This window comes from Dermochelys coriacea, chromosome 7, assembly GCF_009764565.3.
Source record: "Dermochelys coriacea isolate rDerCor1 chromosome 7, rDerCor1.pri.v4, whole genome shotgun sequence".
Taxonomy (NCBI): Eukaryota; Metazoa; Chordata; order Testudines; family Dermochelyidae; genus Dermochelys; species Dermochelys coriacea.
Window position 1 is genome coordinate 123,517,109 of NC_050074.1, and position 24,673 is coordinate 123,541,781.

General features: G+C 44.1%; 1 protein-coding gene across 8 annotated transcripts; it reads left to right on the forward strand.

Annotated features, from left to right (window-relative positions):
- The first annotated feature begins 3,479 nt into the window (after window positions 1–3,479).
- Window positions 3,480–24,558, forward strand: C7H10orf95 (chromosome 7 C10orf95 homolog). Of its 8 annotated transcripts, none has more exons than XM_043518720.1 (4): window positions 3,536–3,800; window positions 14,391–14,676; window positions 19,159–19,244; window positions 22,795–24,558. In XM_043518720.1, the coding sequence occupies exon 4, from the start codon at window positions 22,852–22,854 to the stop codon at window positions 23,521–23,523; it is 672 nt and encodes a 223-aa protein (XP_043374655.1). In that variant the 5' UTR covers window positions 3,536–3,800; window positions 14,391–14,676; window positions 19,159–19,244; window positions 22,795–22,851; the 3' UTR covers window positions 23,524–24,558. The 8 variants fall into 8 exon arrangements, 5 of the variants coding, with proteins under 5 accessions (XP_043374654.1, XP_043374657.1, XP_043374655.1 ...); XR_006282697.1 differs by lacking the exons at window positions 19,159–19,244; window positions 22,795–24,558 and adding exons at window positions 16,990–17,078; window positions 17,855–17,917 and having other exon boundaries at window positions 3,555–3,800; XR_006282698.1 differs by lacking the exons at window positions 19,159–19,244; window positions 22,795–24,558 and adding exons at window positions 16,990–17,053; window positions 17,855–17,911 and having other exon boundaries at window positions 3,555–3,800.
- Window positions 24,559–24,673: the final 115 nt, after the last annotated feature.

A 24,673-nucleotide genomic window follows, 5' to 3' on the forward strand; every position in this document is an offset into this window, starting at 1 on the left:
TTTACACAGTCATAGAGGCTCATTACACAAATGCTTAAACATTACCTTACAATATGGGATACGGATGTTATAAGTGAGATTAATGCATGCAGCAATTTATAAGCATTCAATAAAGTCTAAATATTAAGCACATTTTTATAATTCTAATACTTATTGTAACAATACAGACACACTGGTCAGATTGGTTCCAGCTATGTATTTGTCATGCCCCTAAAGCCACAAACCAAAGAGATCCAAATTCGGAATCCCCAAAGGCCTGGGCTCCTTAGCATGAGCTAGCACCCGGTCTGTCAGCATCACATCTTCTACTGTGGGGAGCCCTGCTGGGGACCTTGTTCCCCTGAGACTCTATGCGAGATCCCTCGACCCCAATGCCTGTCCCTTCCACCCCTGGGGAGCCCCACTGGGGCCCATGTCCCCTTAAGACTGTGTGAATCCTAGCCCTCACCCCTTTTATCCCCAGGGAAACCGATTATAGCCAAGTACCCATGAGATTCTATGCAGGATCCACAGCCCCTGCCTTCTCTTTTCAAAGATTTTCCTAACACTTTTTGGATTTATATCTCCAGAACAAGATCAGCGAGCAGACAGATAGCCCAGCTTTGGACTGCAGGCCATTGGTGGCCTATGGAACACATGCCAGTGGTCAGCAGAGATCTGGCTGTTCACATTGTGCTGAGTCCTGCTCCTTGTGTCTAGCTGAGAAAGACAGAATAGATGGGAGACAGGTTGAAATGAAGAGCAAACACCGCCACCATGAATAGTTTTTCTGAGAGGTCAAAACACTTAGAGCATTAAAAACATCTAAATACATTACCATTCTTACGAACATCACTTATTTTCCCATGCTCGATCAGGGGCGTCTCATGGGATCACGGTCTTGAAATGCATCCGATGAAGTGAGCTGTAGCTCACGAAAGCTTATGCTCTAATAAATTTGTTAGTCTCTAAGGTGCCACAAGTACTCCTTTTCTTTTAGTCTTGAGATGAATCAAGACTGGACACCTTTCTGAAAGAGGTGCTTGAACCACATAGGAATTATGCATTAGTAAGTTATTACTGGTTTCAGAGTAGCAGCCGTGTTAGTCTGTGTTCGCAAAAAGAAAAGGAGTACCGGTGGCACCTTAGAGACTAACAAATTTATTAGAGCATAAGCTTTTGTGAGCTACAGCTCACTTCATCGGCTGCATTTGGTGGAAAAAACAGAGGAGAGATTTATATACACACACACAGAGAACATGAAACAATGGGTTTATCATACACACTGTAAGGAGAGTGATCACTTAAGATGAGCCATCACCAGCAGCGGGGGCCGGGGGGGGGGAGGAAAACCTTTCATGGTGACAAGCAAGGTAGGCTAATTCCAGCAGTTAACAAGAATATCTGAGGAACAGTGGGGGGTGGGGTGGGGGGGGAGAAATAACATGGGGAAATAGTTTTACTTTGTGTAATGACTCATCCATTCCCAGTCTCTATTCAAGCCTAAGTTAATTGTATCCAGTTTGCAAATTAATTCCAATTCAGCAGTCTCTCGTTGGAGTCTGTTTTTGAAGCTTTTTTGTTGAAGGATAGCCACTCTTAGGTCTGTGATCGAGTGACCAGAGAGATTGAAGTGTTCTCCAACTGGTTTTTGAATGTTATAATTCTTGACGTCTGATTTGTGTCCATTCATTCTTTTACGTAGAGACTGTCCAGTTTGGCCAATGTACATGGCAGAGGGGCATTGCTGGCACATGATGGCATATATCACATTGGTAGATGCGCAGGTGAACGAGCCTCTGATATTGTGGCTGATGTGATTAGGCCCTATGATGGTGTCCCCTGAATAGATATGTGGACAGAGTTGGCAACGGGCTTTGTTGCAAGGATAAGTTCCTGGGTTAGTGGTTCTGTTGTGTGGTGTGTGGTTGCTGGTGAGTATTTGCTTCAGATTGGGGGGCTGTCTGTAAGCAAGGACTGGCCTGTCTCCCAAGATCTGTGAGAGTGATGGGTCATCCTTCAGGATAGGTTGTAGATCCTTGATGATGCGTTGGAGAGGTTTTAGTTGGGAGCTGAAGGTGATGGCTAGTGGCGTTCTGTTATTTTCTTTGTTGGGCCTGTCCTGTAGTAGGTGACTTCTGGGTACTCTTCTGGCTCTGTCAATCTGTTTCTTCACTTCAGCAGGTGGGTATTGTAGTTGTAGGAATGCATGATACCAATGTGATATATGCCATCATGTGCCAGCAATGCCCCTCTGCCATGTACATTGGCCAAACTGGACAGTCTCTACGTAAAAGAATGAATGGACACAAATCAGACGTCAAGAATTATAACATTCAAAAACCAGTTGGAGAACACTTCAATCTCTCTGGTCACTCGATCACAGACCTAAGAGTGGCTATACTTCAACAAAAAAGCTTCAAAAACAGACTCCAACGAGAGACTGCTGAATTGGAATTAATTTGCAAACTGGATACAATTAACTTAGGCTTGAATAGAGACTGGGAATGGATGAGTCATTACACAAAGTAAAACTATTTCCCCATGTTATTTCTCCCCCTCACCCCACCCCCCACTGTTCCTCTGATATTCTTGTTAACTGCTGGAATTAGCCTACCTGCTTGTCACCATGAAAGGTTTTCCTCCTTTCCCCCCCCCTGCTGTTGGTGATGGCTTATCTTAAGTGATCACTCTCCTTACAGTGTGTATGATAAACCCATTGTTTCATGTTCTCTGTGTGTGTGTATATAAATCTCTCCTCTGTTTTTTCCACCAAATGCATCCGATGAAGTGAGCTGTAGCTCACGAAAGCTTATGTTCTAATAAATTTGTTAGTCTCTAAGGTGCCACAAGTACTCCTTTTCTTTTTGAAAAAATGGGTGTTACCATACACACTGTAAGGAGAGTAATCAGGTAAGGTGAGCTATTACCAGCAGGAGAGTGGGGGGCGGGGGGACGGACCTTTTCTTGTGATAATCAAGGTGGGCCATTTCCAGCAGTTGACAGTTCCAGAAGAATGTCTGAGGAACAGCGGCGGGGGGGGGGAATAAACATGGGGAAATAGTTTTACTTTGTGTAATGACCCATCCGCTCTCAGTCTTTATTCAAGCCTAAGTTAAAAACTTCAAAAACAGACTCCAACGAGAGACTGCTGAATTGGAATTAATTTGCAAACTGGATACAATTAACTTAGAATTGAATAAACTGGGAGCGGATGGGTCATTACACATAGTAAAACTATTTCCCCATGTTTATTCCCCCCCCCTTCTTGTCAACTGCTGGAAATGTCCCACCTTGATTATCACTACAAAAGGTGATAATCCCCCCCACACACTACCATGTTTGGTAATTTACCATGTATAACATAAATTATTCACAAAAAGAAAAGGAGTACCCGTGGCACCTTGGAGACTAACAAATTTAATAAATTTATTTATTAAATATAAATTTATTTAATAAATTAATTATTTAATAAATTATTCAATTAGAACTAAAAAAGCAATGTTGACTCACAGCAAGACACAAGCTATCATTGAAAAGTTGTTTCTATAGTATCAGTCAGGCCTGGTAATAGAACCATCGCCTTTTGGGTTATAGCTCAATTTATACATTTTAAACTAATACTAATATCCAGTTTGTTGTAAGATTTATTTATGGACAACTGGGATAGCAACATAATACTACAGGTGCCAACAATAGTAGCTAATATGGGTCATTCCAACTGTAACAACTGGAATTATCACAGTGATTACAAATAGAAGTTGTGCTGCCAAGCTCACTGAAAAGCTGGGGAGCAGGTGTGTTCTTCAAAGCAGTAAATGGTAATTTTTTTAAAAATTTGTTCTTAATGCTGTTCAAAATTATGATCTTCTGAGGAGTGATGCTAACTGTTTGTCTGTTGCCTTGGGAAGGGGTCTGAAGTTTTAAGGTGTACTTTCATAAATTCTTATTTTGAAGAGTTTGACTGTATATTGATGGAGGTGGTGATCTCACCCCCCCTCCACTTCATTATTAACTTCTATTTTCATGTATTGTGACTCTCTTAAAGGACAAAGTGCTCTTCTTGCTTTATCAGTTATATTATATTATTAACAGCTAGCTAGCTTCTATTGTATTCTATCACTTAAATGCTCTTTTGTAACTTTAAAAAGACCCTTTTAGATTTTTTTTTTTTTTTTTAAAGCTCTACTTGCAGGCAAAGAATGTCTAAGTATAGAGTAATTGTAGTATTTTTAGTTCATCTAATGGTATTTTAAATTAGTAAGCAATTTAAGGGGGGGTCCTACTCTAAAACTGGAATTTGTCCAGCTGCTATTCAGTTTAAATAAGTGTTTAGAGTATTTAACTCACTACTTCAGTCTGAGAGTAGCTAAGGTACTATATAAATACCTGCTTCCACTTGCTGGGAGGACAGAAAAAAGTAAGGATGTTGAAAGTTAAAAGCAGTTTAATGCTGTGGCTTATTTAATGAACTGTACATTAACATACACACATGCATGAGTGTGCGTCTTCAATTGTATTACTGTCCTTGACAAACAGCCTCCCATTTACACTTCTGTGAACTTACTGTCACTTCTTGGTAGATGTTTTTAAGCCGGTCCTGTCCGGTGTACCAGCAAGAGCTGGTACACAGCTGACCATACAGCCACCAGAGTTCTGGGGCTCCCAGCTGCTGCTGCAGCTACCACTACCATAGGGCTCTCATCCACCATTGCCAGAGCCCAGGGCCCTTTAAATCGCTGCCGGAGCCCCAGGGTAGCAGTGGCGATTTAAAGGCCCTGCCCCTTCTGCCTGAGGGGGGCTCATTGCTCAGGACTCTAGCCCTGCATGTATGGGTAAGTCCCTTTAAGTTACTTTCACCCCTGCGTCTACCTAATAATGTATTGGATTTGCTTAGCACAATCAGTATTTTCATGTACATAAGTGACCCAAAGTTTGGGTAAAAATTGGCAAATATTAACTGATAGCTCTGTAACTCTCATCCCACAATAAGAGTGGCTTTTTTCAGTTTAGTTAAACTCCGTTCAAAATCACACTAACTATTCTTATTCCAAACAAGTGTGTCCACATGGTGAATTATATCAGTATAATGACACTAGTCTAAATTCACACTTTCACTTATCCCAGTACAACTTTCCTGTGTAAACAGTCCCTAATTCTAAAGATCACCTGAACATAAAATGTGCTAATCTTCTGTTTAAAATGCCACTGTCATTGTCACATTGGTCTCCAGCAGAGAATTTTGTAAAATCTAATATCTAGAGCAATGATTCTCAAACTGTGGGTTGGGACGCCAAAGTGGGTCTCAACCCCATTTTAATGGGGTTGCCAGGGCTGGCTTAGACTTGCTGGAGCCTAAGCCCCACAGCCTTGGGCTGAAGCCTGAGGACTTTAGCCCTGGGCAGCAGGGCTCAGGTTTTAGGACCCTGCCTGGGGCTGATGCCCTTGGGCTTTGGCTTTGACCCCCACCCCAGCCTGGGCGACGGACCTCTGGTAGGTTCAGGCTTTATTCCCTATCCTGGGGGTCATGTAGTAGTTTTTTGTTGTCAGAAGGGGATCATGGTGCAATGACGTTTGAGAACATTTTTGTTAACATTTACATGAGTAGTTCCATTAAAGTCAATCAGGTGATGTATGTGCAGAAGTGTTTACGGGATGATAGAATCATAGAGTTAGAAGGGACCACAAGGGTCATCTAGTCTAGCCCCCTGCCAAGATACAGGATTTGTTGTGGCTAAACCATCCAAGACGGATTACTTTCCACTGGAGAAAAAAGAAAAGGAGTACTTGTGGCACCTTAGAGACTAACAAATTTATTAGAGCATAAGCTTTCGTGAGCTACAGCTCACTTCATCGGATGCATTTGGTGGAAAAAACAGAGGAGAGATTTATATACACACACACAGAGAACATGAAACAATGGGTTTATCATACACACTGTAAGGAGAGTGATCACTTAAGATAAGCCATCACCACAGCAGGGGGGGGAAGGAGGAAAACCTCATGGTGACAAGCAGGTAGGCTAATTCCAGCAGTTAACAAGAATATCAGAGGAACAGTGGGGGGTGGGGTGGGGGGGGAAATACCATGGGGAAATAGTTTTACTTTGTGTAATGACTCATCCATTCCCAGTCTCTATTCAAGCCTAAGTTAATTGTATCCAGTTTGCAAATTAATTCCAATTCAGCAGTCTCTCGTTGGAGTCTGTTTTTGAAGCTTTTTTGTTGAAGTATAGCCACTCTTAGGTCTGTGATCGAGTGACCAGAGAGATTGAAGTGTTCTCCAACTGTTTTTTGAATGTTATAATTCTTGTTATAATTCTTTCCACTGGAGCATTCTGATCTGGATGGCAATGGGATTATTTTAAGATAATCAAGTAATCATGTCTCAGCAATATTTGTAACACACAAAAAGAAAAAGGAGGTCTTGTGGCACCTTAGACTAACAAATGTGCTTGAGCATAAGCTTTCGTGAGCTACAGCTCACTTCATCAGATGCATTCAGCGGAAAATGAATGCATCCGATGAAGTGAGCTGTAGCTCACGAAAGCTTGTGCTCAAATACATTTGTTGGTCTTGTGGCACCTTAGAGACTTCCTTTTCTTTTTGTGGATACAGACTAACACGGCTGCTACTCTGAAACCTGTAACACACAGGTTGTTAGTGCAGGGGTTCCCAAACTGGGGGTTGGGACCCCACAGGGGGTCATGAGGTTATTACGTGGGGGGATTGTGAGCTGTCAGCCTCCACCCCAAACCCTGCTTTGCCTCCAGCATTTATAATGGTGTTAAATATATAAACAAGTGCCTTTCATTTATAAGGGGGGGTTGCACTCAGGCTTGCTATGTGAGAGGGGTCAACAGTACAAAAGTTTTGAGAACCACTGTGTTAGTGCATGAGACAGTAAGTCACCTGAAATTGACTAGTCAGTTTTACTGTTCTAATTAACTAAGATCAGCAAAATGCAAGAAGCAGTCAAATGTATAGAATGCATTCTAAAATTATTTAGACTTAAATAGTTGAAGATGTTAATCCAATAGATTTTTGTTAAATATTAAAAGGACCCCATCTTAAATTAATCTGTATTTTATATAGCATACTTCAATTGTGTGTGTGAGACAGGTTATGAAATAACAGTAAACATACCAACTGCTTCTCATTATAAAATATCCTCTGTAAAGATTAAACTTGCCACCAGCTATTCATAGGTGCAAAGTGGAGCATAAATATATTTCTCCATATCATCAGGGCTACAGTATGCACAGGAGAAAGTCACTGCTGCTAATTGTGGTCTTTCCCAGAAGCCTCTGCTAGGTATTGGGGCTGGAATTTTCAAAGACTTTTAAGGGAAGTAATTACTGAACTCTCACTGGATTTCAATGGGAAGTGGGCACTAACTTCACTAAGTCTGTGTCTGTGAAGTAAATCTGCTGCTTTAGTTCAAAAAAACCCAAACCTGTCTAAAGCATGATCTTCTGTAACAAGTCTTAACCACTAATTGTACTGTACCAGATCTGCACCTACTTAAGTCCACCCTGAAGTCCAGAGGGAGCAGGGCTAGGACTCAGATCATCCTGCTTCAGAAAAGCAGGCCCTCCTCCCATCACCTGAGCTCAATAAATTGTTAGCTGTGCAAGGCCCATGACCACAGCTGAGCAAATCCAATTCCATCTACGAGAAGGAAGTGAAGATATGTTGGCTAGTCTGCTACCAGGTCAAAGGCTTGAAAGGGGTAGGAGTTTTTTTTGCTTGACTAATGGGGGGTGTAATGAGAGCCAGCTGCCTAATTAATTCCTGCAGGAAACACCTGGGGGCCTAAGCAGCCTCTCTTCAGGTTGGCAGGGTTCCTATTCATGGATTGCAAAGTAAAGGAAGGTGCCTGGACTTGGATAACCGCAATGAGCGTGACAGGATTTAGGATCAACTCCTGTTATCAGCATCACCCTTGGCTTAGCTACGTTAGGCAGCTCCCAGACTGGCATGCTGGCTTTTGGAAATCTCCTTCTTGGGGCGGGGGGGGCCTCCCCTCCCCATTCACAGTATAGGAAGCCTAGATCAATGCTGTTCCTGTGATTTCTCCCTTCCTCCCCTCAGGTGCTGTGAAGCTGAACGTTGCAACGCCTAAGACCCTTTGTGGATTCCACCCTTTGTTCCTTGTTTCTGCTTCTCTTTCTGGTGCAATGGAGCTGAGGTGGTGGTCTGTAGATGAGAATCCTTTGACTTGTAGCTTTGGCCTATCAACCAAACTCCAGCAGGTCTGCACAGTAGAGCTTCAATGCTGTGCTGAAATGTTAAAGGACAAAGCCTGCTGGGAGAAATGTTGTACATTTTATCTATGATCGACAGCACCTTTCTAACCCAAATGGTTTGAACCATGTCTTTCTGTTTGGATAATTTTCTTAAACTGTACCCGGAAGCTAGTAAAAATACCCTAGACCCTGTGCTGCTATCTAGACAAACGTAATCTGTTTAAAACCCATACTGGAAACTATTCAACTGTATAGCCTATATTTAGAGTATTTGCTCATTTGTATGCTAAGTCATATTCTCTTGTATGCTGCTATCATGCTGTCAGAGAGACCCTTTTCTTTTTCAGATCTTAATCCTTTGAGGCTACAAGGGAGTATATCCAATATCCTTGCAACTTTTCTGAAAAGTAAAGAATAAGCATTCTCTAGGGCAACCCAAAATTTTAATCGAAACCTGTCTAATGAAAAACATTGTGTCTAAGCCTTTGAGTATAAAACAGTTGCTATTTTTGTAAACTGTCACCTCACTCCCAGTATCTAATGCACTTGAAAGCATTTTGGTTAAGATTGTGTATAAAAGGCACTGTACCTAAAATCAAACTTCATGCTATCCTAAATGAGGAGAAGGGGGAAAAATCAGTGCAATGTAAAATTTGTAAATTTAAGTCAAATTAAAATGTTAAGATACTTTACTGCAGTAATAAGTGGAATTCACTGCACCTACTACTTTATAAAGGACACTTCCTTTTCTCCTCTCTGCCCTCTAGATTTAGCTTTGTAAAAGCAAAAACCTATCCTAGGCTCTTGAAATCCTTAAGACCTTAAAAATATAAATCCAGCAGCCAAACCTCCCCATGAAGCAGAAACAACCAACAAACCCATTTAAAAAATGCAATGGGTTGTGCACTCTCACTCGCACTCAGTGAGAACACTGATAAAAAGATGAGAATGCACTGAAGGATGATGGGTTTTGCCTATGTTGGACTAAAGTTTGGGGACTGAGTTCAAAGGATGAGAACGTCCTGCCAGCAATGTCTTGAATATTTTGGGGAGTATTTTGTGGATTTGATACACTTCATTCTTAGGAATGGTGGGAGTGGGAAAGGATAGCGTGCAAGATCTCGTTCAGGGTGGGAACTTAAAAACACATGGGCATTCTAGTTTAGAAACCTTCCCTTCTTTTGGTTCTCCTTTATTCTATCACTTCTAGGGTGGGTAGGGGCACCTGCCTCACTCCTTTGGCAGCATTGCATCTCTCTGGGTGGAGTGGGTTGCTGGTGTTTTGCAATAGCCTCTCAGGTTATCCAGGAACAGCTTTGATATTCTGAAATTAGTCTCCATCTAGCTTTCAGTCCCACTGGTAGCGGCTATGACATAGCAACAACAGTTATACTTGCTAGTCTGTTTGCTTGGATACCCTGTCTCCAACAAGTTTGAGTCGCAGCTGTGTTGGTCTGTATCCGCAAAAAGAAAAGGAGTACTTGTGGCACCTTAGAGACTAACAAATGTATTTGAGCATAAGCTTTCGATGAAGTGAGCTGTAGCTCATGAAAGCTTATGCTCAAATAAATTTGTTGGTCTCTAAGGTGCCACAAGTACTCCTTTTCTTTTTGCTGTCTCCGACAGTGCCTGGTAGCTGTACCTTCCTCTGAAGGATCAACCTCCCCATCCCACAATATACTTAACTATGCCATGCTGTGCCAAGTGGAAACTTCTTCCTGACTCAATCTATTGATAGTCTTGGGCCCTGAAGAAGTGTTAGCCCTCAATTCTTATCCTGCAGCAATAAGTTGCACTTGTTAATCATATTGTGCATAGTGATTTACTAGTTTTTCTCTCTTAAATCCATTGCCTCTTCTTAGTGGCCTTAGTTCCTCCTTCTATTGTGGGACAGGGCCAAAAGAATCAAGGGTTATACCAAATAGGGAAGATTTGGTAGGTTCTTTTGGGTGTCCTCTATAGGTTGTCATTCTGGGATCAAGGGGTGAAAATTATAATGTGTAACATTAGGCTCTGTCTTAACTTGTGTGTTGATAGCCTACCTCAAGTGAGAGCAGCCACACTGCAAAATGACGAGCTGCCCAGTGTGTGTGTGTGTGTGTGTGTGTGTGTGTGTGTGTGTGTTAGCGGCTGGTGAATTGCATGAACTGGGGCAATAGCATACACCCCTGATGAGTCAATTAACTTGAGTTAAAGGTAGTGCTTAACTTTGCAGTTCATAGCCCTGGCACCTCTGGACTTTCTCTTTCAGTTGTGAAAGTAAAAAATATTGGCTGAACCCTGGCACCTCTTTCATTACAATTAAGCACTGGTTAAAAGTACCACCACAGTCCCGTTAAAGCTTTTGTGTGTGGATGGGATTCAAGTTATGGGCAACATGAATTAATGCTGTGGTGAAGACAAGCCCCCAGAAAGAACTTATAAATCTTGGGGCTGGTGTATGCTGAAAACTTGCACTGAAATGGCTACATTTCTTGGTGTGGATTTTTTTTACACCCTGAGAGATCTAGCTGACCCAACCCTGAAGTAGACAGTGCTAGGTGAACAGAAGATTTCTTCTGACCTAGCTACTGCCTCTTGCAGAGGTGGATTCAGTACAGCAATGGGAGAACCCCTCCCATCACCATACTGAGTAGCTGCATTGCAGTTGTTCCGCTGTAGTGTTTGAAGTGTAAATGTACCCTTGTATATGGGGGTGGAAGGGAACCATTCACTCATGTAGTCTAAGCCATTGGCCTTCACCTCAGTCAGTGCAAGGGTTATTCCCTGACAGACCATGCCCTGGGCTCTCCTCCAACAGGTTGCTAGTGAACAGAGACTGGGGTCTCTTCCCTTTATGGAACATTCTCTTCTGGAACTGATGAGGAAACTTCAAAATCTCCAGAGTGCTATATATTAAGATGCCAATGGTGCACTAACAGTGACTTAGCAGTTTTCTCACCGGAGAACATACTTGTATCTCCCCCTAGATTAGTTGGTCATCGAAGTGCTTCATCTAAGAGCACAAGTTTGTTCTTAGATCAAAGATGATGGGTACATCTACACTACGGAGACTAGTGTACTAGATTGGTGTACTTATGCCACCGCAGCCCCATGGTGTAGGCCCAGCCTACGCTGACAGAAAATGTGTTTCTGTTGGTGTAGGAACATCACTTCCACAAATGACATGAGCTATGTCAATGGAAGCCCTCTTCCATCATTATAGCTGCATCTATGCTGGGGTTATGTCAGTATAACTACATCAGTCAGTGGTGTTGGTGGGTTTTTTCTTCAGACCCCAACTGACATTAGCTATGCTGATAAACTTTTAAGCGTAGACCAAGGCTATATAGCAAATCATTTAGCCCTTCATTGCCCTTTCCTGGGGGGGGGGGGCAAAAGCGGTAGAAACTGAATGTTGACATGACCAGGTGCTGATGCTTGTTACTGCCTCATCTGCTCTTTTTGCCGTATGCGGTGCCATTGTAGCCCTGATGGTCCCAGGATATTAAAGAGACAAGGTGGGTGGGGTAATAGTTTGGCAATAGGAGTTCATAGAATCATAGAATCATAGAATATCAGGGTTGGAAGGGACCCCAGAAGGTCATCTAGTCCAACCCCCTGCTCAAAGCAGGACCAAGTCCCAGTTAAATCATCCCAGCCAGGGCTTTGTCAAGCCTGACCTTAAAAACCTCTAAGGAAGGAGATTCTACCACCTCCCTAGGTAACGCATTCCAGTGTTTCACCACCCTCTTAGTGAAAAAGTTTTTCCTAATATCCAATCTAAACCTCCCCCATTGCAACTTGAGACCATTACTCCTCGTTCTGTCATCTGCTACCATTGAGAACAGTCTAGAGCCATCCTCTTTGAAACCCCCTTTCAGGTAGTTGAAAGCAGCTATCAAATCCCCCCTCATTCTTCTCTTCTGCAGACTAAACAATCCCAGCTCCCTCAGCCTCTCCTCATAAGTCATGTGCTCTAGACCCCTAATCATTTTTGTTGCCCTTCGTTGTACTCTTTCCAATTTATCCACATCCTTCCTGTAGTGTGGGGCCCAAAACTGGACACAGTACTCCAGATGAGGCCTCACCAGTGTCGAATAGAGGGGAACGATCACGTCCCTCGATCTGCTCGCTATGCCCCTACTTATACAACCCAAAATGCCATTGGCCTTCTTGGCAACAAGGGCACACTGCTGACTCATATCCAGCTTCTCGTCCACTGTCACCCCTAGGTCCTTTTCCGCAGAACTGCTGCCGAGCCATTCGGTCCCTAGTCTGTAGCGGTGCATTGGATTCTTCCATCCTAAGTGCAGGACCCTGCATTTATCCTTATTGAACCTCATTAGATTTCTTTTGGCCCAATCCTCCAATTTGTCTAGGTCCTTCTGTATCCTATCCCTCCCCTCCAGCGTATCTACCACTCCTCCCAGTTTAGTATCATCCGCAAATTTGCTGAGAGTGCAATCCACACCATCCTCCAGATCATTTATGAAGATATTGAACAAAACGGGCCCCAGGACCGACCCCTGGGGCACTCCACTTGACACCGGCTGCCAACTAGACATGGAGCCATTGATCACTACCCGTTGAGCCCGACAATCTAGCCAGCTTTCTACCCACCTTATAGTGCATTCATCCAGCCCATACTTCCTTAACTTGCTGACAAGAATGCTGTGGGAGACCGTGTCAAAAGCTTTGCTAAAGTCAAGAAACAATACATCCACTGCTTTCCCTTCATCCACAGAACCAGTAATCTCATCATAAAAGGCGATTAGATTAGTCAGGCATGACCTTCCCTTGGTGAATCCATGCTGACTGTTCCTGATCACTTTCCTCTCCTCTAAGTGCTTCAGGTCCAATAAAAGCTATTACCTCACCCACCTTGTCTCTTTGTTGTAGACCTTTTTCAGGCTGGAAGGAAGGAACCATTCTGATCTAGTCTGACTTCCCGCATAACCTAATAAGCCATGGAATCTTTCACCAATTCAGTTCCTACACTGAGCCCATAGCTTCCTGCCTGAGCTAGAGCATCTTTTTTTAGAAAGAGAGAGAGTGTCCATCACATCTGCTTAGCTAACTGATGCTAGCTGTGGAGGAACAAAACAACACTGCTCTTTCCTGCTTCCCCAACAAACATGTTGGCTAAACTCAGAGGTCAGATTCCTGAGTATTGCTGAAACTAGACAGTTCTATAGAACATTTGAGTTGTTGTGTCCCTCCCCTCCCCCCTCATCTTGTATTGGCCAGAGGAAGTGAAGAGTGGGTGAAGAGACAAGGGAAGAAAGCTTCCCTGCTCCATCTCTGATTTCTCTGATGCTATGTCATCTTGTGCTTGGTAATGAGGTATAAAGGACTCTGCTTGACGCCAGCAACAGTTGAAGGAAAAATCCTGTCTTAACTTGTTAATGCAATGCACTTGAGCAGAAGCATCACTGAGGGAGAACATATTTGGAAATCCACACTCTAACATGATTGTTTCACTTTCCACTTGTGTTTAAGTGACTCTGTATGTCAGTGGGACTTATGCTCCTCAGCAACAGTGTTTTGGAAACATCCCCTCTTAGTGCATTGGTCAGAAAATTAAAGATTTTATTTGAAAACTCTCTTAAGTAAGGCCTCTAACAAAAGTCCTGTCGTGGTGAACCACCTCCAGAGCCTCCTTGAAATGGTGTAGCTTAATTGAAATGCTGCAAGATTTGCTCATCCTATGGGACGGGGGGAGGGGAGGGTATGTATGCAACTTCTGCAGTGCTCTCAGATCCTGCTTGCTTGGGGAGCTCCAAAAGAGCTATGGCCCTGGGATGGGTAAAACGGAAGATGATTAAGAACCAAACACTGACCCTTTTGAGTCTCTCTTGTAGGATTTCCAGTCAGATGCAAGTCCTGGCTGTCTCAGATTTCCTTTTTCCACAAGATTGACAAGCAGCATGATGCTATTGAAGGAAAAAGTTTATTTACATCTTGTAGAACCAATAAATCATGTGTTTACTCTCCAGGAAGGTGGGGTGGGGGAATGGAGAGGCAAGTATTTAACTGATGTAAGTTAACTGATAATATTAAACTCTGGAAGATGCTCAGGTAGTATGTTGAACATTCTTGGGGCACTTTATTATTGTACCCTTGTTATCTCTGCTCTCTTCTCCTCCCCCTCCCCCCCACACCTTTTTTTTGCATTCCTGAGTACTCTGCAGGGTAACACTCTAGAGCAGGAACCCTGGGTTCAGAATACATCCAGCCCAGATCTGATGACATGATAAAATATCTGGCTGCTTCTCCACACTAAATCTGATTATATCGGAGCTGCTTTGCTGCTGGACAACTTGATCAACAAAACCTCTCCCTTGTGAAAATTGCTGGCATTAAAGAGGGAACTGGCAATGTCATCATTTGGGGATGGAGTCCCTGTTTCAAAAGGCACCCTGAAGAACTGTCTCTTTTGAGTGCCTGAATTGGATTAGGGTACTAAAGTAAATATTCTGCATATTTGAATTAACACTCTGGTTGTATGCTGCAAATGTTTTTGGTTTCTACTTGATTGTTTGTTCCCTAGTAATTCTATATGGCACAAGTCAGCTCTGAAGCATGCTCCTCTGTGTATATCTAGTTCTTTCTCAGAGCTGCAGTGGAAAAGGCTCTTCCGTTTATAAGCACCTAGGGGTAACAGGGTTAAAAGTAATAGCCAGCATGGATTTGTCAGGAACAAATGCCAAAGCAACCTGATTTCCTTCTTTGACAGGGTTACTGGCCTAATGGAGAGTGGGGGAAAGTAGCAGGTGTGGATGGGGGTGTCTTTTTTTTTTTGGGGGGGGGGTGAGTCTTTTGATAGTCCCACATGGCCTTATCATAAGCAAACTAGTGAAGTGTCATCTGAATGAAACTACTATAAGGTGGGTGTACAACTGGTTGAAAGACCATACTCAAAGTAACTATCAGTGGTGGTCTCTCAAACTGGCAGGATGTTTCTGGTGGGGTCCCATGGGGTCATTTCTGGATCTGATACTATACAATATTTTCACTGACTTGCTGAGGAATGGAGAATGTGCTTATGAAACTTGCAGGTGACACCGAGCTGGGAGGAGTTGCAAGCACCTTGGAGGGCAGGATTAGAATTCAAAACTACCTTGATGACTTGGTCTGAAATCAAGATGAAATTCAGTAAAGATACTTGCAAGGTACTTCACTAAGCAAGGAAAAATCAAATGCACAACTACAAAAGGGGGAATAACTGGCTAGGTGGCAGTACTGCTGAAAAGGACTGGGGGTTAGTCAATCCCATACTGAATGAGTCAACAATGTGATGCAATTATGGAACTGGATAATATCCGTCTAGGACATATTAACAAGAGTGTCATATGTCCAACACAGGAGTTAATGGTCCTGCTCTACCTGGCACTGGGGAGGCCTCGGCTGAAGTATTGTCTGATTCTGGGTGCCCCACTTTAGGCAAGATCTTAACAAATTAGGAGTCTAGAAAAGAGCCACCATGATAAAGGGTTTAGAAAACCTGATGATGAGGAAAGATTTAAAAATACTGGGGGTGTTTAGTCTTGAAAGAAGACGACTGAGGTGGGGTGGTGGGGAGGAATCTAACAGCCTTCAGATATGGTAAGGGCGGTTTATAGAGGACTGTGATTGATTGTTCATGTCCACTGCAGGTTGTACAAGGACTGTAATGGGCTTAATCTGCAGCAAGGGAGACTTCGATTAGATATTGAGGAGGAGGGGAGGGAAGCTTTCTAACTATGAGCATAGTTAAGCTCTGGAATACGCTTCCAAGGGAGGCGCTGGGAATCCCCATCACTGGTGGGTAAGAACAAGTTGAACAAGCAACCTAGACCACCCATGACCAACTACTTGGTCCTGCTTTGGCGTGGGGGGCTGGACTTAATGACTTCTCAAGGGCCTTTCCAGATCTGTATATTAGACTCTGACCTGATTCCATCAGCAGTAGCCAGATGTTGTGAAAGGTTTAGAGGAGGCCTATGCAAGATGAATGGATGCAGAGGGAGAGGAGCAGACACAATCCATGAGGTAGACTTGGGCAAGACAATGGAGTGTATGAACTATCCGAATTTTTTTCCAAGCAGAGATGGTGAAGATCACGTGTCAACTAGTAGTGTTTTTGTTTGTTTTTTTTAAGGCAATATCTCCATTTTGTGGGTGGCCTTGACTGCAGCACTAGCTGAGTTGGGGTGGACACCCTTCTAACTGGGGTATGGGGGGAATTGGGAAGGGTACGCTCACAAAATTGGGAAGAAGACCAATTAGCTGGGGGAAACTGACTAACCTCTCAACGTGTCCTTCTTTGCCAGGTTAGTACTTGTTAGTCATTGTCTAGTAACCATAGCTGCCTGGAATGTGCCCAGGCTTGGGAGGTGCTTGGAGTGGTTACTAAACACAATAGTTGGCTAGTCCAAGAATTCCTCTGGAGATAACTAGAGCATTTAAAATTAAAGAATCAGGGAGGCAAGGAGTAGAGCTCGGTGTGAATCTCTAACCTCAAGGATTATGCTCTGCTCCAGTGTGTTGTCTCATTAAGAGAACAGCCTGGTTGACTCCACTCTGGGTGTGCCTGATTTTTCCAAAGAGGGAAGCACAGCAGAGCTTCAAGTCTTTGCTAAGGAAACAAAACGCACACTGCTGCCTACAGAGACAGGTAATGACCTCTTTCCTAGCTGCTTGAGGTGCTAAGCTACACTACCACCCTTCTCTGGCTAGTTGTGCTTGCTGTCTAGAAATGGCCATGTCCTAAAGTGTCTGTTTTGCACTCTTGTTTATAGTGACTCTGACCTGAGGGCACCAGGGTTCTTTTTCCCACTGTCCCCTAAGATACAGGAGGTCAAGGTGTGATTCTGTGCTGAGTACCTGGGTAACTATTGTGCATTGTTCAGACTGCCATCTTCCATCCCAGAGATGGCTGCATTTCAGCACTGATGTGTACCTACTGGGCGTTGGGAATGAAAGCGGCTTTATCAATGCTGGGGCCTTGTGCACTTACAACCACTTGCTTGCTGTTATCCAGCAAAGCAGCTGCTGGCCATAGCCAACTCTAGGCTCTGTCCCCACTTACATTGTTACTCTTCTTCCCCCCCCCCCCCTTGCCATGGTACCCCTACCATCACCTCAGCAGCTTCCTGCCTGCACCCCTAACACCCAGCCTGTACTGATCCCTGGCACGTCTGCCATACTCTGCTGCTTCAAGTGACCACCCTGACATGGACCAAGGGTCAGAGTCAAAGCCCTGCTTTCCAAGCAGGGAGCCATGCAGTGCAATGGAAGAGATTCGTGTGGGGTGTGACTGAGAGTGACTGTCGACAGCTATTGCTCCTGCTCAAGGTTCTGCATGTACAGCAGGGTCCTATGTGGGCAAATAGGTTGCAATGGCTTGATCTATTAATTTACATGGAATAAATGGGCCCAAAGCGGTAAAGGTGTCACAAGATCCTGTCACTGCTCAACATTGCTAAACAAGATTTGGGGCTTGGTATTCTGAGGCTTCGGCCTGCTTAGTACCATGGCAAACACTCCCTTAAACCCCTTTCTCTCTTTACTAAAGATACAGAAAAGAAAAATGGAGCCTTTGAAATGTAGAGTATTAAATAAGGCTCTTATTTGAACAACATCCCTCCTTGCCTTTCCCTTTAGCTGGAGAGCTGTTTTAAAAGGGACAAAAACACCCTTGTCTGACCATCTTTTAGTGGGAACCTAAGATGGTAATAACTGTTTATTTGGTTTTGGGGGGCAGGGGGGAGAAGTTAGCTGAGATGGGCTGGACCTTCTTAGTTGAATCCCATTTCCTAAGAAGACAAACCCACACAGAAGGGGAGAGAGAAAAAAACATTTCCTATCCTTGCTAGCTTTTTTTCTCTTGCAGGGGAGGGGTGTGTGTGTGTGTGTGTGTGTGTGACAGCCATGAGGACAAAGCTGGCTGCCATGATGGTTTGTCAAAAGCTGCTTCTATTGCTTCCCCCGTCCTCTTTTTAAAGACCCCCCCCCAAAAGGGAGCATTGTGGGGTGGATGGACTATTCTTCCCATCTTGTTCCCCAATTAGACCAAATTTCTAACACTAATTTTGGCTCACTGATTTTTAGTGTGTACCAGTCATGACCTTAACACAGTTCTTGAGTTCTAACAAGAGGCCTTTTTGTTTGGACTAATTGAGTCTATCCCTTTCCTATTAACATTTGTTGCTATCTGTTATGACATCTTATGAACTTCCAGCTACTTCTTACAGCTGAGCTTACAATTAAGGTAAATTTGTCGGTCCAATTATGCCAACAGGCTTAAGTCCACAACTGCTATAAATACAGACTCTGACAGCTGGGATGGGTGTTGAAGCTTCTGAGAAATATAGCCTCGTGGAAGCAATCTTTCTCAGTGCATTGCAAACCCCACCTTTTGCAAGACCCCAAAAAAAGGAATGTGGAAGAAAGAACTGAAGGGTCTATAACATCAATTTATCCTGTGCCCAGCAATGTAGAGATGGGACAAAAGTGTGTCTATTGTCCATGATTTAAGCTCTTGAGTCGGGAGCAGTCTTACTTTCTGTAGACCAGCTAGCACAACAGGGGCTTGATTCTCATTGGGAGTGCCCTCTCGGTGTTGCTTGTATTGCAATAGCACTACTAGATAAATACTGAACATGTAACGTCAAAAGACCCCAGTTGTCAGTGGGCAGGATCAAACCAGGGACCTTTGGAGCTTAGTGCATAAGCCTCTACCACGTGAACTAAAAGCCAACTGGCTCGTAGCTAAGGCTGTAGAGCAGATTCATTTTATCTCTAAGTGGTCTTGGTGCCACTAGATGGGAAGGAACACACCCAGGAAGGGTGTGGGTTACTTACACACACACACACACACACACTTGGCAAACTGGGATTAAGACCTCCAGATATCGGTGTGTAAAAAGAAAGTCTCTGTTATGGCTAAGAGATTTCTTCTGTCTCAGGGTAGAGCCCTAGTTGAGGAGATGAAGGAGCAGGGCAGCACTAGACAGTTGAAGAATGTGGGCTTGTGAAAGCAAAACAAGTGGGGGGTATGTATTATTCTAGCTGGCAAACACGGGCTGGCCCTAGCAGGCTTCCAAACACCCACGGTGCTGTACTGTATTGTCTGCATTGTGGTAACGCCCTATTGCTGAGTGACCTGTCTGCATGGGAAATGGTGCCTGAACTTTCTGTGGTTTGGCATGTGATATGCTGCTGTGCATCCCTCTTGACTCCTTGGGAGTCTCCAACTTGTATGACAGCAGGCTTGGCCCAGTTCCAGAAGTTAAGCCAAAGTTATTCTGGCTGGCTGTAGAACAAGGAGGTCCTCGTATCTAAGGAAAAGCAATTTAGTCTCATTTTACCAGCCATCTTGGCAACTTTCCATCTAGTGCTTCACAGCCAGGGTTGCCCAAACAAAGGTTGTGATGGCAACTTGCTAGGAACCCAACGGGGGCATTACCCTTGCATAAAACAGAGGAGAGTGCAGTCATACTGGTGTCTCCGCTAGTAGAGGTCCCAACATGGAACGCTCCCTCCTGATCCAAGCATCTTTCCTTGACTCCGTCCCCATTGAGACGCTTATCTAGCCTTTCAGCTTGTTGTTGACAGTTCTATAACTTGCTTCTCTGTGGCCATTCCAGACTGGCATGACCACGTCACAAGCTATTGTCAGACACCTCCACCAGCTCCCAAGTCACTTCACTTCAGATCCACTTGGGAAGGGGGAATAAAAATCTCCCTTCCTTGTGTCTAACTCACTGATTTATTGTACTCACTGCATGGGCCTGGTTTCTCTCTGCCCTGCTCTCAGAGAACCAGCCTCCTAGATGAGATTGTGCCAACAGTGTCCTTCCACCCACACACTTCTTTTTCTTAGAGGAAACGCTCCTCTTAGAGTAGGACCTAACCAACAAGGGCATGGAAAGATCCATTCCAGGCTGACCAATACAGCTTCATTCTGTGTACTCCATCTAAAGACTAGGAAACATGCAGAACTTTAACTAAATGCTGATCGTGGGGTTAGGGGGAAGTTTGTCAGTGGAGGTGACAATTGTTGAATGAATATGTGGCATGCCTAATCTGTTCAGCTCCGTCAGCATTGCAGCTAGCACCCAGGGATGCGCTAGTATAGGGGATCTATATGCACTGTGTCTGTTCCTAAATGGGAATTGATGCATTGCAGCATGAATAAAGCCTGGTTAGTGTGCAACCAGATGACTCGCTGCAGGAAGTGAGCCTGTGACCCTCTACTTCATCACACCTGGGGTTGTTAATCAATTTTTCAATTCACCATTCCTCTCCTGATTCTTTTTACATTCTTTCTGATGGGTGCATTGGAAATAGGTTTCTTGGTCAATCTTGTTGATGGCCTCAGATCAGTTACGAGCGTGCACTTGTGGTACCAAATAAACCACCAGTCAGCCACTTTAAGTCTGGATGGAATGCTTGCTGATGTTTGATCCCTGCAGCAGTTATAATCATCTACTTAGGTTTATGCCTATCACTTCAGTATCTGCATTGATGGAAGGCAGGCAATGGGGTAAGTCTGGTCTAAACTGGGGATAGCGGCACTTGTGTATTTACAGTGCAAACCCCTTGTTCAGAAACCCTGCACCAGTGTAAAACGACCATGCAACTTATTCTGGTAAACTAGAAGAGCAATCTGTGCTGGTACACTGCTCCCCAGTGACCTGCTTCCTTTCCTCTGTTCTCCATCTTAGCTTCCCATGGAACACAGTCCAGTTCAAGGTTCTTTTCCTCAAGGTCTGAGTGCCTTGAAGAAAAGGACAATGCCCTGGATGCAGGATACCTAAAGCTCTGGGCTGATGACCATACTTAGCCCCATTCTGCTTGAGTAGCAGAATGGTCACCCAACACTTAGGCAAAGTATGTCTGTGCAGGAGAAGGAAGCTTTTCTCACACTGGGGTATGATCTTCATCAGGCCCCACAAACACGAGAAGCCTCACCATCTTCTGCTATTCCATTCCAGTTGCACTTCCATTCGTGCTGAAACTAGTGGAGCTATGGGTGCTACCACACTCCTGGCTTCAAGTGGTTTCCATCATATGCAGTGTCCGGGGTTCCTTCCCCACTCTGAACTCTAGGGTACAGATGTGGGGACCCACATGAAAGACCCCCTAAGCTTATTCTTAGCAGCTTAGGTTACAAACTTTGCCTTGTCCTTGAACAGTATGCTGCCACCACCAAGCGTTTTAAACAAAGAACAGGGAAAGAGACCACTTGGAGACGTCTTCCCCCCCAAGCCCTACACCCCCTTTCCTGGGGAAGGCTTGATGATGATCCTCACCAATTTGTACAGGTGAACACAGACCCCAACCCTTGGATCTTAAGGACAATGAAAAATCAATCCGGTTCTTAAAAAAAGAACTTTAAGTAAAGAAAAGGTAAAGAATCACCTCTAAAATCAGGATGGAATACTTTACAGGGTATTCAGATTCAAAACACAGAGGATCCACCTCTGGGCAAAACCTTAAAGTTACAGAAAACTGGAATAAACCTCTCTCTTAACACAGGGAAAATTCATAAAACAAAAGATAATCTGCCTTGCCTGGCTTACCTATACTGGTTGCAATATTGGAGACTTGGATTAGGATGGGCTGGAGAAGATGGATTTCTGTCTGGCCTCTCTCAGTCCCAAGAGAGAACAAACACATAAACAAAGAGCACAAACAAAAGCCTCCCCCTGCCCAAGATTTGAAAGTATCTTGTTCCCTTATTGGTCCTTTGGGTCAGGTGCCCGCCAAGTTAGTTGAGCTTCTTAACCCTTTACAGGTAACAGGATGTTGCCTCTGGCCAGGAGGGATTTTATAGCACTATATACAGAAAGGTGGTTACCCTTCCCTTTATATTTGACATGCAGGGTTAACAGTTTGGTTCAATGGCTCTCAGCACCCGCACTATACAAATTGTTCCAGCCCCCCCCCGTGCCCTTCTTTGTCTTGCCTTCACTAATATAAACATACAGCAGTGTATACATAGTGCATAACTTTTCCCCCCGGGGAGAGGATGAGAGAATGAATAACATGTAACCGATGTTAATCGTGTTGCTTAATACACTGCTGGTACTAGTGATGAGGCTGGTTGAGGAATTGCAATGGAATTTCACTGGTGATGTCCTAACCTAGACAGGCATGTTCAGACATAACTAGTAACTCAAGAAAGGTGAATGAGTTTTTTAGAAAAACCCAAACCCTTTAATCCTAACCTCTACATGTTACTTAGGTTAACTCTTCAATTCTTGGCTTCTTCCAGAAGCAGGAGTGTCAAATAGCTAATTGGTGAGTCATGTGAAAAATCAATTGCAAGATGGCTGATTTTTTGCAACACTTACTCCTAGTCCTGCAGCTCCAAGAGATCTGGGTAAATGTTGCATGCGAATGGGTGGCATCTGACCGTACATTGGAAACGCTGGAACTGCTGTGGTGTTACATTTTGTTGTTCCTCTAGGCTAGTTAATTGCTCAGTACACCTTAGTTCTAGGAAACTCATTTGTTATCCAGCATGAACAATGCTGGGACCAAAGCATTTTTTTTAACTTATCCTCTCCTCCTGCATCTTCTGTTTATTTCCACAGCTCAGGACACAAGCTGCTCTGAAGCAATGACCCCTGTTTAACACAAGGATCGGGACCATGTACCATTATGGTTTTGTGCCTCCAGAGCATTATCCAAGCATGAACCAGCCCTCCCCATACACCTACCTGCCTCTTGGTCCTGGCAGACTCGTTGAATCTCCAAACTCCACAATGTTCCCTCCTATCCAGATGCACAACCTCTATAGCCGGCCTGTCACCACCATCATGGATTGGAACGGCCACCATGACTATGCAGGAAACCAACTAGAGTATCATCATTTCTATGGCACCAACCCATACTTCCATCCTTACCCCTTCTGGCACTTCTCTCCGGTGACTCCCATGTCTCTGTACAACCCCTATGCAAACTATAATCCATATGCAGCATACCAAAGGCCAAGCCAGGGTCAGGACATATGGCCACAGGGCTTCACCATGAGAGGGGAGCTTCATTGGGGGAAACTAGAGAGGGTCTTTGGACCTAGACGGGAACTTCCAGAGTTTGTGAAGGAGGATCTCCGCAGGGTTTATGGCACCTACCCGAGGACTGATGTTTCCATAACCTTCCAGAACAGGGAATTCCTGGTGAAAGGAGACCCCAGAGTGGGAGAACAGGACTACACAGTTGAAAAGAGAGTCATCCGAAGGGATCCCACCCCAACAGCTAGCGAAGCTGATGATGACAGCGAGGAACGAAACAGGAAGAAGAAAAAGAAATCTAGACGTTAATGTAGCCAGCACCACACAAAACTGGTGCTCCTTGTCCTCACGGCCAAAGAGTTGGCAGCTGCATTCTGGTGCTTGGGAAGAATACTGGGAACTAGCATGGGCATACAACGTTGTCCACTCCCCTTAGGCAAGTTTTGAACTACTGCCAAAAATGTAATTATTTAATCCCTTTGCCTACTTTCCCCACACTCCATAAACACACGGATGTAGATTATACTCCAGCTGACATGTACTACACATGCCTCCCACCCTTCCCATGTGCACCTCAGTATTGGTTGGTTTCTTGAATATTGGCTTTGAATGAGAATGTATAGGCTTCATTTGGCTGACCAAATACAGTCACAATCTGCTTGCTAGATTGTGCTCCTTTAGAAGAGGAGTTGGTGAGTCTTTTTTTTTTTTTTTTTTTTTTTAAACTAGGGTAAGGAGCACTATCCCACAAGTCACTAATTTGGCTTCTTGTTGGCAGTCCTCTGCAGGGTGAATAGCGAGGAAGACTGGACTCCCTCCATCTCTGCCAACTTGCCACACTTCTGAGGACAGTGTGGTGAAAGTGTCTTGTTTGAACACTAAACATGCAGCTGTCTTTTTTTGTACACCCTGTAATTACTGCTTCATACAGAAGATTGTACTGTTCACAATGGAATTTTGTGTCAATGCTTCACTACAGGCTGGAAGAAGGTGGTGTAAAGAGATCCCCTTGTACACACTGTTGGGTCTGGTGATCTCTTTCTGACTTCATGTCCTCATTCTGATCATTCACTCGGATCCAGGTGAGCACAGCTATTGCCAGGTGGGCACTGGAAAAGACACAACTGTGGATGCCAGTTTACGAGCGCCACTGACATACTTCAGATGTCACAGCTGTTGTATGTTCCACAGCACTAGCCTTTTCCCCTTGCGAGGTCTGAAGAGGGGATCTACTGCTTGTAGGGCAGGCTGCACTGGAAACTTATTGCAGGCCTGAGGGCAGTCCCTAAGTTGCTTGCAAATTTATGTAGCTTTTTTTAAATAATAAAAAAAATAAAATGTGAACCCCTAATGTGTGCTTGTGTCTTCATTGCCAGTGACTACACTTCCTTAAAAAGAAAAGGAGTACTTGTGGCACCTTTAGAGACTAACACATTTATTTGAGCATAAGCTTTCGTGA